The 16,834-nt window shown below is 37.9% G+C and overlaps 3 protein-coding genes across 3 annotated transcripts; all 3 read right to left on the reverse strand.

Moving 5' to 3' along the window:
• Window positions 1-251: 251 nt before the first annotated feature.
• Window positions 252-2,482, reverse strand: LOC111800235 (transcription factor bHLH57-like). The gene is given in 5 exon segments (XM_023683836.1): window positions 252-691; window positions 694-787; window positions 885-1,265; window positions 1,349-1,822; window positions 1,985-2,482. Coding segments are annotated over 5 exon segments (1,101 nt in total). The 5' UTR covers window positions 2,018-2,482; the 3' UTR covers window positions 252-572.
• Window positions 2,483-11,231: 8,749 nt separating this feature from the next.
• On the reverse strand, window positions 11,232-12,237 carry LOC111800243 (NDR1/HIN1-like protein 12). Its single transcript, XM_023683845.1, has one exon. The coding sequence runs from the start codon at window positions 12,050-12,052 to the stop codon at window positions 11,381-11,383; it is 672 nt and encodes a 223-aa protein (XP_023539613.1). The 5' UTR covers window positions 12,053-12,237; the 3' UTR covers window positions 11,232-11,380.
• Window positions 12,238-12,754: 517 nt separating this feature from the next.
• LOC111800242 (NDR1/HIN1-like protein 12) lies at window positions 12,755-13,860 on the reverse strand. The gene has a single exon (XM_023683843.1). The coding sequence runs from the start codon at window positions 13,573-13,575 to the stop codon at window positions 12,904-12,906; it is 672 nt and encodes a 223-aa protein (XP_023539611.1). The 5' UTR covers window positions 13,576-13,860; the 3' UTR covers window positions 12,755-12,903.
• Window positions 13,861-16,834: the final 2,974 nt, after the last annotated feature.

The following is a 16,834-nucleotide window of genomic DNA, read 5'->3' on the forward strand; positions in this document are numbered from 1 at the left end:
TTTTGGTGGTATGTTTGACAAGAAAATAAAAAGAAAATAATAATAAATGTTGCAGTGCAGACAGTGTCCCGCTCACCCCCAACGAGGTACGTGGTCAAATAGACAAGTCAGCTGCCTAAACAAATGCACAATTTTTTTAGTGACAGGCTTCGAAAACAGAGTAGAGTAGCCACCATCTTTCTATTCTTACCACACTTTTCAACGTTCCAATTACCTTTGCTTTTTTTCTCTCTCTCATACAGTTTTGGGTACACAAAATTAACCATTAGTTGCTACTATTTTATGTCTGTGAAAATAATAAGGTAATACAACGTGAGCTAGACTTAAGAATTTGGCATCATACATGTGTGTGGAAGTCCCAATAAACAAAACAAGAAGAAGAAGAAGAAGAAAATTGTATTAACATTGAAATTATTTTGTTGAACATTTGTGGATTTGCGTAAATGAGGAGCCACTTTTTTTTTTAAACCTGTAAACATCATCTTCCCTGCCACTCTGACCAACCCATCTGCGGTACACCAAACAACACTAATCGAGGTTCCCACAGCCCACACACACCCACACTCTCATCCTTATTTGCTCTTCTTTGTTTTCCTTTTGGGAAGGCAAGGCAAGGCAAGGCAAGGCAAGGCAAAGCAAGAGCCTTCCATAGTCAGCCACTGCCACTGTACTGCCTGAAATTTCCCTTCACCTCATTGACTTGACTGCCATCGCTTATGAAACTTAATATTTCATGAACTGCTCCTGCAATCTGCACCGCTGATCCCAGCTTACATTCATCTTCTATCTGAAAAAAGACCCCTCTTTGTTAAGGAAAACACCATCCCCAAAGTCAATCTGCTTGAGGTTGACTTCAGAACAAGAAAAAAAGAACAAAAGAATACCTTTAGATTGAAGGAGTAAAGCACGGTGGCAGTGGCTTGTGAAGTACTAATGTTGAGATGCAAAACACTGAGCCTAAGATCTTCCAATGCAACAATGGCTTTCAGCAATTGGCCTTGCCTTTTGGGACATTTTATCTTCAAGTTCACATGGGCTTGAATCATGGTCACCTCTATCTCACCCACCTCTGACTTCACCTCTGCGTAAACCCCTTCTCCTATTCTCCCATTTGAGGCCATTCCCGTGGCCGAGGAGGATGTGGGTGACCCTTCTTCATCTCCTTCTCCTTTTCTTTCTTTCCTCTGCGCTTCCAAGCATTCAAGTAGCTGCTCCAATTCCTTCACGAAGTCTATTGCGCCCCCAATTATAGACGCCTGATCACCCTTCATGTGCACAAAAACCAACACAACACAAGAGAATTAACGTCGATATCAAAAAATCGATCTTTTAGTATAGAGATTAGTACCCTTTGTATGTAGGAGGTGGGTATGAGGGACTTGATAACGTTGAGATGGTCGTTCATTTGGCGTCGCCGGTTGCGCTCCACGGCGATATGGGTCATTCTCTGGCTCTCCACTTCTTCCTTGTTCTTAGCTGGTCTCAATCTCTTCCGTTTCCTTCTTTCCTTAGTGGGTAGAGGAGCATTTTCCATTTGGGTCCTGCATAACCCTCCATTTTGGTTGCACTCTGGACTCACTCTACACGAAGCCGAGTTAACTTCCTGTTGCCACGGTTTGTCATTGCTTAAGTGCTGCTGCAGCTTCAGCAAGTTCTGAAAGCTAGGCTCCTTGAATGGCTCCTCCACACATTGCAGCATGTGAAGAAACGGCATTTTCTCATCCAAACTGGACGTAAACAGATACGCTTCGTCAAATTCATCAAATTCCAAGCTCGAGAGTTCTTGTCTGGAGCAACCCATGTCAGAACAGGCACCATAAAACTGAAACGAAGAGAAACACAAGAAAAGAAGCATGTTCAGAGCAATGGGTTGGGGAGGAAGTAGGGATTTTTATAAGCATTGAATGCAAGAGAAGAAGAAGAAGAAGAAGAAGAATTAAAAGCAGAGGAAGTTGAAATAAATAGAAAAAGGCACTAATCATACAGAAGGATTAATGGGTCCTTGGAGCCTTTCCATATTTGAAGAGAAGAACAGAGCAGAGCAGAGGAGAGCAGAGGATGGTAATCTAGGAGTGTAGTCCGTAGGGAAAGGAAAGGAACATACATTCCACAATCATTAAATGAGAACCCGAAAGAGCAGAAGGAGACCCCATATCAGAACATATTCCTTCATTTCTGGAGCAGTTGATGGTGTTTATGGAATAATATTAAATGCAAAGGGAAGAGAAGAGAGAATAAGAAGAGAACAGAGAGAGGTTGATTGAAAGCTTGAAGATGAGCGGTGTTGAGGGGTTGGGAAGGAGGGGCGGAGGGAGAAGAGGAAGATGAAGTGTTGGCGGTGACAGTTTTGTCGAGCAGCGGAGACACAGTTGTGGGGACTCTCTCTACGTCTCTCTCTCCCTCTCTCCCTCTCTGCTTCCCTCTCTGCTTCCCTCTCTGCTTCCCTCTCTGCTTCACAAGCCAAAAGAGAGACGACAAATTCTTCACGCCTCACTTCAAACCCCAATTACATCTCAAAACTTATAAATACACCTAATTTTTATATTTTTATGTAAAAAAAAAAAAGGTTAAATAATGCATTTCATATATATCTTTTAAACTTTTTAATTTTTTTTTCATAATTTTTAAAAATTAATTGGTATTTTTTAAAAATGTACTTTAGGTTCCATCCAATTTTAATTTTGTTTTAATTTATAAGTATTTTTAAAAAAAAATTAAAAAATTTAGTAAATTAATAAATAAATAAATAAATAAAAAAACAAGTCCCTCCTCGTATGCTATATTTAAATGGACTGTGCGGCTCGCCTGCTGATGCGTCATTCACATCTCTACCACCTTCCTCAAATTTGGATTTCCTTTTATATATTTATTATATATTTATTTATTTTTTATGGATAATACAATTGTGGAACTAAATATCTTGTTGATAGCTAAGTATGCTTTTTTTCTTCTCTTTAATTTCAGATTCAATTTCCAAATTTTTGTTTTCTTCCGAGATATTATATTTTAATATTTTTTCTTTTATTTAGAGTATATTTATTTTATTCTCCGTATTTAATTATTTTATATTTTCCTCATTTGTACTACCTTGTATTCACTACCTTCACAATTCTATTTTCTTTTTCATTCTTAACACAAATCCTATCAACTTTTAGAAAACTAATTTTTAATTTTATGATTTAGAAAATAGAATTTGCATTCAAATTTCATGTTATAAACTCATTTACTTTGTTTCAGATGCTAAACTCATTTTATTTTTAGTAAAATTAAACGTATATAAACATTCATATATTATAGATCATAAAATATTTTTTAAAAAATTATTAGACTAAATTAATAAAAATACTCCTAAAGTACTTTGTCTTAAAAGAATGCAATTGTTTTAATAATATTTTAAAACTCTTTTTAATTTATTTTTTAAAATATCATTAAACTAAAAAAAGAAGTCGAAAATATATTTACTATTAGTTTTTTATGAGCCCAAAGATATTCTTACCATGAGTAGTTAGCTGCCTAATACACATAATGTGTAACCTTTATCATACTTCTTGCGTTTATAAAAACTTGCATTCATAAATCATAAACATGCACATAGGTGACCCAAAACATTCATTTTTTATAACCAACGAAGCATAATAGTAAACGACATACAACCATACAACCATATAACAAGATACATATCCAACTATATTTAAAAACAAAATAATTTGAGTTTTAATAGGAAGGTCTCTTACCTGAGAACTAACCTTATAACCATCCTAGGTTTAAAGCGTACATTTGAAGTACCTACAAATCAAGTTAAGTGCAATAACACGCCCAAAAAGCCACGAGGTTTTATCTTATAGAAATCCTACAAAGCAATTAAGTCTCCTCCAGCTTAGTTTCGTCTATTGGTCAACATATCAAACTTTCTAAATTTGGTGTTTTGGTTTCGTTTTCCTCTTCAAACGTTATTTTTATATGATACTAGACAGCTGCAAATCCTCAAGTTGCATGCCATGTGTGTGTGGATGAGAAGGGGGTTCTTATTTAAATGATTTTATTTTTTTTTTCGAGTTTTTACACATTCATTCCAAAGCCACTTTGAGTATGTACCACTTATCGTATATAAGTGGTATCAATTTTGTATGCATTGATCCTACACTAAATGTTAAACGTAAATATTTATATGCTAAATGTAAATCACACATTTATACGGGTATCAATTATCATTTTTCATGCCTATATAAATCACATATACATGAGATCCGGCAAGAATAAAACATCAACTTGAGAAAGTATAACATATCTATATTCTTCTATGTACTTCCTAAATGAAATTTTATCTATGCTTCTATTTAGTTTCTAAAATAGAATCTGATGTATTCTCTTATATAGTTTTTAAAATAGATTATCTTATTTGTAACTATCTGAAGTCATTAATATATAAACCCCTAGCTATCATGGAGTTTTCCATTCTGGTGTTATCACGGTATATTTCTACTTGCATCTTCTCTCTTTTGTTTTTCTTTGAGCATGTGAGTTGTATGATCCTAACAACTGGTATCAGAGCTAGGAGAAATTCACCACAATATGTGAAGATGGAAAGTTCAAAGATAGGGATCAAGAAGTTTGATGTATTTGATAACGAATTCTAGAAGATGTAGATTGAAGATTATGTGTACCAAAAAAATATCTTCATGAATCCTTGTCTGAGGTGAAGTTGGATTTCATGACCAAGTCGAAGCTCAAGGATCGATAGGCTCTAGGGTTGATCTAGTTGATGTTGTCTAGGAACGTACTGGAAGTTCAAGGATCAGTAGGTTAAGGGTTGATCAGGTTGACGCTGTCAAGAAACGTAGTGGAAGCTAAAAAATCAGTAGGATCTAGTGTTAAATCTATTTGGCGCCATCCAAGAATGTGGTGTTCAACATCGTCAAAGAAAAGAAAACATCAAGTCTATTGAAGGAGCTGTCAAATATGTATAAAAAACTATCAAATAAGATAATCAACCCCAAGGTTAATTAAAAAATTCACAAGTGTGTCATGAGTGCCAAATTGAGTAGAACAGTTGTGAGTCAGAATCAGAATTGTTTTGGGGTTGAAGCTACACTCCTTGAGTTGGGAGGAGCCTTATCCATCAATGCAAGAAATTGAAAGACTCTAAGACGAGTGAGCACAAGAGAGCCAAGGCGCAAAGCCCATGGAAGTTCTCCAAATAGTGAGCACACGAGTATTCCTTGAGTCATCTCCTTGTGCCTAAGGTGGGTTAAGACCAATATTTGCTCAAGAAGAAGCTCCAAATTAAATGTAAAAAAGGATAGAAGAATGAAGTTAAGTTAAGACGAAAGAAGCATTATTGCCGCAATTGCCACATGAAGGTGGCTAAGTAAAAAATTGGCTAAAGTGGAGTGCTAACCAGCGAAAGGAATGTGTTAAAAATTTCTAAACTTTGCTTCAGTAAAGAGATATGACCATGACGAAGAAATGTTGTGATTGGGCTTGCGAGCCACATTCGAGGGATGTACCAATTTGTGCGTACATGCGTTGAGACCAAGATAGCCACGTTTGGGACGCACTCCTCTTAGTTCAGGTAAGAATATGCTTATACTAATTTTGTCATGGTTTATCTAGTGAGTCCTAGAATGAGTCCGAGATGAGCTGGTTGTTGTTTGTCGTGCTTATGTTGTGTCTCGGAAGACCGTGAGAATGTCTGTCAGTGGAATAGCCCATAAGTAGTGCTCAATTTTTGTATTCATTCTAGAGCAATTTATTTCTAACGAGTTAGTTAGCAACTAGTTTAACTTTCAAATCATTATTTGATATCAAAATTAAGTGAGAGAGAATGTCACAATCCACCATACGATTGCTCCTCATGATAAGTCATTAAGAACAATGACTAGTTTAAGTGGAAAAAGTATTGCAACCATATCATGAAAAAAGTAGGTTGTAACCCTCACAAACAAATAGAAGTGGCACCTAATCAACCAAGTGAGAATCTAAACAAGATAAGTATCTTAAATTGGTGAAGAACCCGATCTATTATTCAAAGACAAAACACATCAGAAAACAATTTCATTTTACTTGCAAGTAAGTGGGACAAGGTGGTATGTGTTTCAGAAAGATAAAAGAGACATCCAATAAACATGTTAACAAAATGGGTTGACGTTAGAAAATAGTATTAACAATTTGAGAATAATTTTCATATTAATTGGATCAGTCTTGAAGTAAGAGAATTCTTAGGTTGTGAAACTTGATGTTTACTTATGCGTTAAGTTTATTTAAGAATTAAAAAAAAATTTGAAGTATATTTTTTCTTGTACGTTCTCTCTTCTGTTCTTTATGTTTTTCATCTAGATCGAGTGTGAAATAAAAAAAAAAAAAAATAGTAGAAATTGATGTAAGAAGAGATAAAATGAGAGTAGAAAAGATATTGGAAAGGAGGAGGAGGGAGGATAGAGTTGCGTAAAATAGAGGTCACACATTCATATTTGTGTTATCCATAAGAGAAGCATTACATTGGCGGAACAAAGGTGGGAAACGGCAGTTTATAATAATTGATATGAATATTTGGAAGGAGGCTATGCCGACTGCCAATGCTCTTCATTGTGCATTAAATGTGTCGGGACACAATTTTTGTCTTCCTTGCCACCCCACATGATTTACTCATTAACTTTGTATTTGGTTACCCATAATTTGTTAAATTAGCGATGGAAGGACATTGAAAAGGGCACTTCTGCATAGTTCCGTGTGTAAAAGGGCAGTGCAGTGCAGTGGGCGCTTGTCTCATGTGTGTCTAATTCTAACAAAGCCAACCTTTTGAAGGGGCCGTTTTCCATTGTCGTCGCCACTTTACGCTTCAACCACACACTCCCCTCCTCCTCTCATTGCCACATGCAACTCATCTCCATCTCCTTTACGTGTACTACTCATCCATACCCTCCATCCTTAACACTGCTACTAATCACGCCTTTCAACTAATTTATTCTAATCCCTCTCTCTCTTTTATGTCTTTTTCATCTCTGTTTATGATATTCTATGCATCACTCTAATTATCCACTTTATAAATATGTATTTTGGCCTTTATTTGCCACGTAACTTTTCTAGAAGTTTCTTAAAAGGGTTTCGTCAAGTCTAATATAACTTAACATTCCATAAACATCGACGATTTCTTTAGTCGTGTTCATCAAGTTTATGCGTATTTTTTCGGGTTATATTGATATTATATCTAGGTCATTCACATAGATATGTTATCCATTCATTCTTAACCATCAAGCTCCAATTAAGCTAACACTCAATTAAGGAAGTTTTTTCTCCATTCTATGGTTTAGCCCACATTGTCTCCAACAATTCCAACTCAAGTCCTAGATTTCAGACCTACATATTCGACATTCCAAGGCATTTAAAGACAATTTTGTGAGTGTCCGGTAGAGAATCAAAGAACATCTGAGGTTAGGATTTGACGCTCTATCAATTATTATTGAACTAAACTCACTTTCACAAAGTTGTAACTGCCAATAAATAAACCTAGTTCATCAGTAATTGTATAGTTGTACATGAACAAATTTTTAAAAGACCAAATCTAAGAATTCACTAGATACATCTTGGAGTTAGATCCATTTGAAAGATACCTGTATTAGATTATTTATGTGTAACCATAATGATAATACATGTATTTAGTAGATTCGTTATTTAATATTTGGTATATATATATGACATGAATGATGTTTCAAAAAGCCTGTGTAAGAATTACCTATTAGCAAGTTTTAAGAAGATGTGGTTTGATGGTATACGGCCACATCAGGTGAAATTGTATTACAATGATTAGAGCATTCAAATGCAAGCCTTGCTTAGAGCGCATGATGTATGGGACGTGGTTGAGAACGGTAGTACTGAATTTGTGAAAATTTAAGACATACATTCTACTTATTATTCCAAGCGGTTGATGAGTCAAATTTTGAGAAGATAGTAGCATGAGACACGTTGGCAAAATTCATGAAGGGGATTGAGTAAAGCAAGTACAACTCCAAACACTATCGATGAATTGGAGACGATGAAGATGAAGGAGTTAGAAGTCATATCCAACTACAACACACATGTACAAATCATGGCGAATCAACTCAAGAGCAATGGTAAAACTCTTAAGAAGTCGTAGGTTGTGGGAAAATTTTGCGCACTAACCAATAATTTTGACACTTTATTGATTAAAACAAGTACCTCGAGCTTGGAATACATGCATCGATGTTACTTTAAGAACATATTTATTCAATGGCCATATGAGCATGCAATCTACGTAAGAAAGAAGAGAGGTAATATGCTCTTTTTTTTTTTTTGCTCCTTATGTTGATGACATCATTTTTTTTAAGGAATAATGAAGAAATGATAGAAGAATTCAAAAGAGTGATGACTCGAGAGTTCGAGGTGTCATATTTGTGCTAATGAATACTTCTTTGGTCTAGAGGTAATGATAAGATAAGGAATCACTACAAGGAGAATAAGATTCGGATTACCTTGTTGATCGAATATCTCAAGGCAAGAACATTGTTTGAGATTCGAATCACTCCACAAGCAAGATCGATCATGTCGAGCTTGAATGATTCTACATGCAACCTAAACTACATACAATTGCAAAGAAACTTAGTCATTGGCTAAAGAAAAGCACAAATGCTTCTTTCTATATTTTCCAAGTCTGCTTACAAATACAACATATAAGGCTTCATATAACCTCAAAAATGAAACTATTAAAGGTATTCCAAGAGTTGTAACATTCATACTTCATGGCCATAATTAGCCATTATGTAAATGTAACCGAAATTAAATAAAAAGTCTTAAAATACAATAACTCTAAATTACTCTAAATTGTAACCCACCCAAAATTTACAACAATCAAACTTCATTCTTCTTCAATGTAGCATGAATTGGATCATCTTTTGATAATTTTGACAACCTTTTCTTCACATCTTCATTGAAGTATATTGTATGATTGATGTCTCTTGGTTCATATCAGGTAAGACAAGAAAAGGATGAGATTTTCGTGTCACAAGAAGTATATGCAAAGGAAATTCTGAAGAGGAATAGAATGACAGATTGTAACTCGGTAGCTAACAAGTAATGAAATCTAGTGGAGAGTCTTTATTATCTCACGTGCACGAGGCCTTATATTTCTTACAATGTTGGAGTTGTGAGTAAATTGATAGAAGAGTCGATCTATATGCACTTAAAAGTGGTGAAGAGAATCTTGCAAGAGACGGAATTTGTTGAGTTATATTCTACCCTAAAACTGAAAATTTAGTGCTAGAAGGATATCTCGAAAATGATTGGCGTGGCAATGGGGATGATCGTGACACTCTCTACGGAATCTTTTGTGTTCTTTTTGGGGAACACGGTGTTTATGAGGCTTTTGAAGAAACAATTGTTTGTGACACTCTCTACGTGCAAAGCTAAGATGCAAGCACATACAATTATGAGTGGGACCTATCATATCAGTTTATATTTTCTTAGGCAGCTATCCTAAAAGTTAATTGGATATATATTTATTGTTCTCCATGCGTTTGAGTATGGACCCAAGAGTTAGTTCGCACACTTTCTAGGCCCCTTTTATGGTCGAGCGAGTATTCTCTGGAACTTTTGATGTCGGACACCCGTTAGGTATAGCGACCGTCGCAATATTACGATAAACATAATGATATTTTTTCTACCTCGTAGTATACGCGTTTGTACCAACATAAAAGAGGGGCATTCCCCGATGCATGAACACACAATGATGCATGTGGTCCCAACATTTTTATTCATTATCATGTAAGACAACCCCTTCCATTTTTCCTTCGTATCATGTCATTTTTATCACAGCTTTCCATACGTAAATCGGGATTGTGCATCATTTCGAAACATCTTATTGCTTGTCATTCATATCATACATCTTATCATGTCAATGTGTCATATCACAAGTATATTGTGTCTTCCAACATATCATGTCATACCATGCACGTATCATCATAAAGCATATCACAATATGCATGTGTCGTATCGTCAAACGTATCATATCATAACATATATCATATCATTCACGTATGATATCTCAAATATATTGTCAAACACATTGTTTCATAACATATATCATATCATTCACATATCATATCTCAAATATATCGTCAAACGCATCACATCATAATACGTGTCATAACATTTACATAACATATCATAGTTATATCATTTCATAACCATTTTACACATATCAAGCATATGACACGTTCAGAACCATGGAGCACGTGTAATTGTACAACATCAATTTCTAGTCATGTCGATAGTAAAACCACTTACTTGGTTGGCCTAGGTTGAACCACATTAACTCCTTATGCTAACTTAAGGTTGCTCTCTGAAATTTAATTATGCAGATGAGTCCAACAATTATAAATTAGAACTAAGAATTCTCAGTTGCATAAAATAGTTTAAACTAGTTAAACATGCATAAAAAATTTAAACTTACTCCAAAATTTTAAAGTGGTTAAAAATAAGTCATACTAATCTTAAACACTAATTTTAAACTAGTTAAAAATAAGTCATATTAATAAACGCTTGTTAGAGTTGGAACTAGAAGAAAGAGTCGAGGGTATGAGACTCAAGCTGGCCTTAAGTTGCGAGAAAGTTTATTCTCCGACTATATTCGAACCGTTCAAGTGAGATGCAAAAAATGAAGTGAGTGACCTCTCTTTTAGAGTGAAGGCCAACTCCCCGCTCCTCGAAGGCATGTGTCTTTCAATAGATAAAAGAAAAGAATTCTGCTAAGTCACAGAATCCCCTTAGAGAATTGTGATTTGGAGCCTAAACTAATGGTGTTTGGGTTTTTCCATATTTGAGTGAGAGAGATGGTTAGAAACAGTGGAGAATGAAAGCAAAGAGAAGAGTCCAACGCACACATTGGTAGACCCCAACTCAAGTACTCTTAGACTGCGTGGGAGCATATCTGCGGTGGTTGGGATTGTCCAACATCTTGCTCACCTCACCCTTTCCCCTCCTCCTTTTATCTCTCCCTCCTACATCCAACATGCAAATGTAAGGATGCTTCACACCAAAATGGTAACCCACAACCACCTCAATTCTTGCACCACCAACCCATGCCCCCCTTCCATTACACCTCAACACCATCTATTAACCAAATCTTCTCACGCAATTATATACAATTATATATATATATATATATATATATATATATATATGTATATTGGCCTTTATATTTCTCCATACGAAGCCCATGTGAAAAGGCCCATTTCCTAACATTCAACAATGAAAGAGCCACAAATTTGAGTTCCATTCTGCTCCTCACATCTATATATGTTATTAAATCAAACCAAGTAATAAAACAACATTTAGAAACATACATTATGAGTAATAGCCACATCGCCTAAATATCAACCTGGCAAGCGGGGAAACCAAGCAACGGAACTTGTCCCACCACCCCACTTTTGAGACCCACCAACACGTCACATTTCACAATTACCGCATAACGCCCAGTCTTGACTGGCCCAGCTTTCCATCTTAGTTTCCCCAACAACACAACTCTCAACCCCACAACTCCAATCGCTTCATCCGTGACCAACCCATTTCCCACCTCCAACGGCACTGCCACCGCCCCACCTCCTAGTACAGGCGACATCGCCACTGTGCTCTGCTTTTCATGAAACAGGGGAGGCAGCATCACCTGCGGCGTTATCTGCTGGTTCCTATACGACACGAACGCAGTGAGTCTGTCATAATAGATCCCAACTCGCCTGTTGGGGTTCCTTGTAAGGATTGTAAATTGCATCCTTGTGGACAGAAGTGGCAGAGATGAGATGTTGAGCTCGTATATTGCGGCTCCAACAACCTTGAATTGAGGGTGAGTGGGGCGGTACACAAGCCAGAGAGTGAGAGCCACCACGCCAATTATGAGGAGGAAGATGGATATGCATGCGCAAACAGAGCGCCGAGTGGTTTTTGGGTAGTATGGGCTTGCTCCCTTCTTTTCTTCTTTCAAATCCTTCGGATTTTGGACGTGTTCTTGCTTTTGTTCTTGCGCTTCATCTCTTTCTGCCATGCTCGGATTAAGATGCAAAGAAGTTTAAAGATAAATATAAAGGGGAAAGAGGGAAAGTTAAGTGTAGGAATAAGAATCAATACTTTAATTGTGAGAATAAGGGATCGATTCTTTTGTGAGAAAATGGGAGAAAGTGGAACAGGGGAAAGATTTGGGCACAGAATCCAGGAAATTATATGGATAAATGTAAAATNGCATGTGTCTTTCAATAGATAAAAGAAAAGAATTCTGCTAAGTCACAGAATCCCCTTAGAGAATTGTGATTTGGAGCCTAAACTAATGGTGTTTGGGTTTTTCCATATTTGAGTGAGAGAGATGGTTAGAAACAGTGGAGAATGAAAGCAAAGAGAAGAGTCCAACGCACACATTGGTAGACCCCAACTCAAGTACTCTTAGACTGCGTGGGAGCATATCTGCGGTGGTTGGGATTGTCCAACATCTTGCTCACCTCACCCTTTCCCCTCCTCCTTTTATCTCTCCCTCCTACATCCAACATGCAAATGTAAGGATGCTTCACACCAAAATGGTAACCCACAACCACCTCAATTCTTGCACCACCAACCCATGCCCCCCTTCCATTACACCTCAACACCATCTATTAACCAAATCTTCTCACGCAATTATATACAATTATATATATATATATATATATATATATATATATATGTATATTGGCCTTTATATTTCTCCATACGAAGCCCATGTGAAAAGGCCCATTTCCTAACATTCAACAATGAAAGAGCCACAAATTTGAGTTCCATTCTGCTCCTCACATCTATATATGTTATTAAATCAAACCAAGTAATAAAACAACATTTAGAAACATACATTATGAGTAATAGCCACATCGCCTAAATATCAACCTGGCAAGCGGGGAAACCAAGCAACGGAACTTGTCCCACCACCCCACTTTTGAGACCCACCAACACGTCACATTTCACAATTACCGCATAACGCCCAGTCTTGACTGGCCCAGCTTTCCATCTTAGTTTCCCCAACAACACAACTCTCAACCCCACAACTCCAATCGCTTCATCCGTGACCAACCCATTTCCCACCTCCAACGGCACTGCCACCGCCCCACCTCCTAGTACAGGCGACATCGCCACTGTGCTCTGCTTTTCATGAAACAGGGGAGGCAGCATCACCTGCGGCGTTATCTGCTGGTTCCTATACGACACGAACGCAGTGAGTCTGTCATAATAGATCCCAACTCGCCTGTTGGGGTTCCTTGTAAGGATTGTAAATTGCATCCTTGTGGACAGAAGTGGCAGAGATGAGATGTTGAGCTCGTATATTGCGGCTCCAACAACCTTGAATTGAGGGTGAGTGGGGCGGTACACAAGCCAGAGAGTGAGAGCCACCACGCCAATTATGAGGAGGAAGATGGATATGCATGCGCAAACAGAGCGCCGAGTGGTTTTTGGGTAGTATGGGCTTGCTCCCTTCTTTTCTTCTTTCAAATCCTTCGGATTTTGGACGTGTTCTTGCTTTTGTTCTTGCGCTTCATCTCTTTCTGCCATGCTCGGATTAAGATGCAAAGAAGTTTAAAGATAAATATAAAGGGGAAAGAGGGAAAGTTAAGTGTAGGAATAAGAATCAATACTTTAATTGTGAGAATAAGGGATCGATTCTTTTGTGAGAAAATGGGAGAAAGTGGAACAGGGGAAAGATTTGGGCACAGAATCCAGGAAATTATATGGATAAATGTAAAATTAATTTGAAATATTTGTGCATGATGAAGTGTAAGGTGGCTGTGTTGGTTTGTTTACATGTTTTGGGTTTTGGAGCCTCTGGGTTGTGTTGGATTGTTGTGTAAATTTCTTACGTTTACATGGGAGCTTAGTCTGATCCCACGTGCCGTTGCTGCTTAACACGTGTTTGTCTTCAATGTCTTTACCAAAACTCTTCCTCTTCCTCCCTTGAAGGCCTTTATTGGGCAAGTTTGGTTCTAATTGTTGTCTGAGTGTGTAGGGACTAATTTGAGCCAAAGTGGTTGAGTATAACTCTCTAATTTGACCAAAAACTAATGACTTAGGCTCTTGGTTTTTAGAGGATCTCAACTCAAATGGTTGGTACCAAACGGTAGCCCTCACATCCCTTTTTATGGCCCAATGCTCCATCGCCATTGTAAGTTTCAAGGACGAACCATGGCCTTCTGATTTACACCACTTTAGCCCATCTCCTTCAATTTCAATGTCAAATGTTGGATGAAGGTGGAGCGGTGCCTAATAGGCCATATCTAAATTTGGAGTGACATGGATGATTTGATCTTCTCAAATTGAGAGGAATATCCAATGAGGGCATATTTGCTTGAGACTTGGAATTTTTTAGTTATTTTTCTAATTTTCAAGGGTTTTGGGTGCCTAGGTACCAACGAAGTTGAGCCCAAAGTTTATATACCCATTTAATATCATTGACCTAATTGGGCTTGTAGTATACATATTGACATTGCCAGTACAATTTGGATCATTCACATACCATGGAGAATGAAGAACTTCCCTTAAGAGAAGATTTAACCTATGAGGAAAGCCCATAACAATACTCTCACGAGAGGTTGAGAACTAAGTAACAAAGTTAACAAAGTCATTGACCACCAAGGTCCTATAGAAAAATCATCGGACCAAGAATGCAACCTCGAAAAGAGAGGAAGTGATTTTGGCGTGTGTTGGGGGCAAAAGGAAAGTAACGCACTTCAAACTTTTTCAAGACTAGTTTACCATTGGGGGCGAAAGTGTTAGGGATCACGACTCTCCATAATAGTATGATATTGTCTACTTTGAGTATAAACTCTCATGGTTTTGCTTTGGGCTTCCCAAAAAAGCCTCATACCAATGAAAGATGTATTCCTCTACTTATAAACCTAGGATCATTCCCTAAATTAGCTAATGTGGGACTCATTTCCAACAATCCTCCCCTAGAACAAAGTACACTATAAGCCTCCCCTGAGGCTTATCGAGCTCTCGAACAGCCTCCCCTTAATCGAGGCTCGACTCCTTTCTCTGGAGCCCTTGAACCAAGTGCACCATTTGTTCGGCATTTTAGTGACTTTTTTATTACACCTTCGAGGCTCACAATCTTTGTTCAATATTTGAGGATTCTATTGTCATGGCTAAGTTTTAGGGCATGACTCTAATATCATATTGTTGAACACAACTCTATGTGGGAAACACTCGCACTCTTTATTAACACCAATCGTCTTTATTAACACCAATCGATAAAAGATTACAAGACATTTAGTAGAATACTACTACTCTGTATTACTTGGGAAGAAAAACTAGGTAGGGTGGAGGGGTATTTATACTAAATCCTAAGCAATCTACTCCTAACAAATCTGAATTTTTTTCCTAAAATATCTAGTTATCTTTATTCTAAAATACTTAAATTATGATGTCCCACATTGGTTGGGGAGGAGAACAAACCACCATTTATAAGGGTGTGGAAACCTTCCCCTAGCAGACGTCTTTTAAAGCCTTGAGGGGAAGCCCGAAAGGGAAAGCCCAAAGAGGACAATATTTACTAGCGGTGGATCTAAGATGTTACAAATGGTATCAGAGCTAGAAACTGGATGATGTGTCAACCTTCTCGCTGTTCCTCGAAGGGGGGTGTCAACCTTCTCGCTGTTCCTCGAAGGGAGGTAGACACGAGGCGGTGTGCCAGTAAGAGGACGCTGGGCCCCAAAGAGGGGTGGATTGTGATGTCCCACATTGGTTGGGGAGGAGAACAAACCACCATTTATAAGGGTGTGAAAAAATGCGTTTTAAAGCCTTGAAAGGAAGCCCGAAAGGGAAAGCCCAAAGAGGAGAATATCTACTAGCGGTGGATCTGAGGCGGTGTGCCAGTAAGAGGACACTGGGCCCTAAAGAGGGTGGATTTGGGGGCGGTCCCACATCGATTGGAGGAAGGAAAGAGTGCTAGTGAGAACGCTGGGCCCCGAAGGGGGGTGGATTGTGATGTCCCACATTGGTTGGGGAGGAGAACAACCACCATTTATAAGGGTGTGGAAAAAGGCGTTTTAAAGCCTTGAGAGGAAGCCCGAAAAGGAAAGCCCAAAGAGGACAATATCTGCTCGCGGTGGATCTGGGACATTACATAAATCATAAATATAAATGGGCTCATACAATTATTGGGCTCGACTCTATTGAGCTAGTGATGATGTTTTAACACTCCCCCTCAGCATTAGTCCTCAATCGCTGCACCAGAGGAAGCTCGAAAGAGAAAGCCCAAAGAGGACAATATCTGCTAGCGGTGGATCTGGGACGTTACATAAATCATAAATATAAATGGGCTCATACAATTATTGGGCTCGACTCTATTGAGCTAGTGATGATGTTTTAACACTCCCCCTCAGCATTAGTCCTCAATCGCTGCACCAGAGGAAGCCCGAAAGGGAAAGCCCAAAGAGGACAATATCTGCTAGCGGTGGATCTGGGACGTTACATAAATCATAAATATAAATGGGCTCATACAATTATTGGGCTCGACTCTATTGAGCTAGTGATGATGTTTTAACAGTCCCCCTCAGCATTAGTCCTCAATCGCTGCACCATGTTGAGCTGACAACGAAAGCTCTCATGTTAGTTCTTTTGTAAACAAGCCTGCCACTTGGTCATATTGGTTGGGGAGGAGTGTTAGGTTATGGAGCCTGGTGCTTATTTATAGCTTGGTCAACGGTTATATCCGGTAAAGCTATATTTGGTAAAGCTATATCCGGTAAAGTTATATATGGTAAATAGCTATATATAGTAGATGGTTAAATCGGGTAAAGCTATATATAGTAAA

Source organism: Cucurbita pepo, chromosome LG08 (genome assembly GCF_002806865.2).
Source record: "Cucurbita pepo subsp. pepo cultivar mu-cu-16 chromosome LG08, ASM280686v2, whole genome shotgun sequence".
NCBI classification, from domain to species: Eukaryota; Viridiplantae; Streptophyta; class Magnoliopsida; order Cucurbitales; family Cucurbitaceae; genus Cucurbita; species Cucurbita pepo.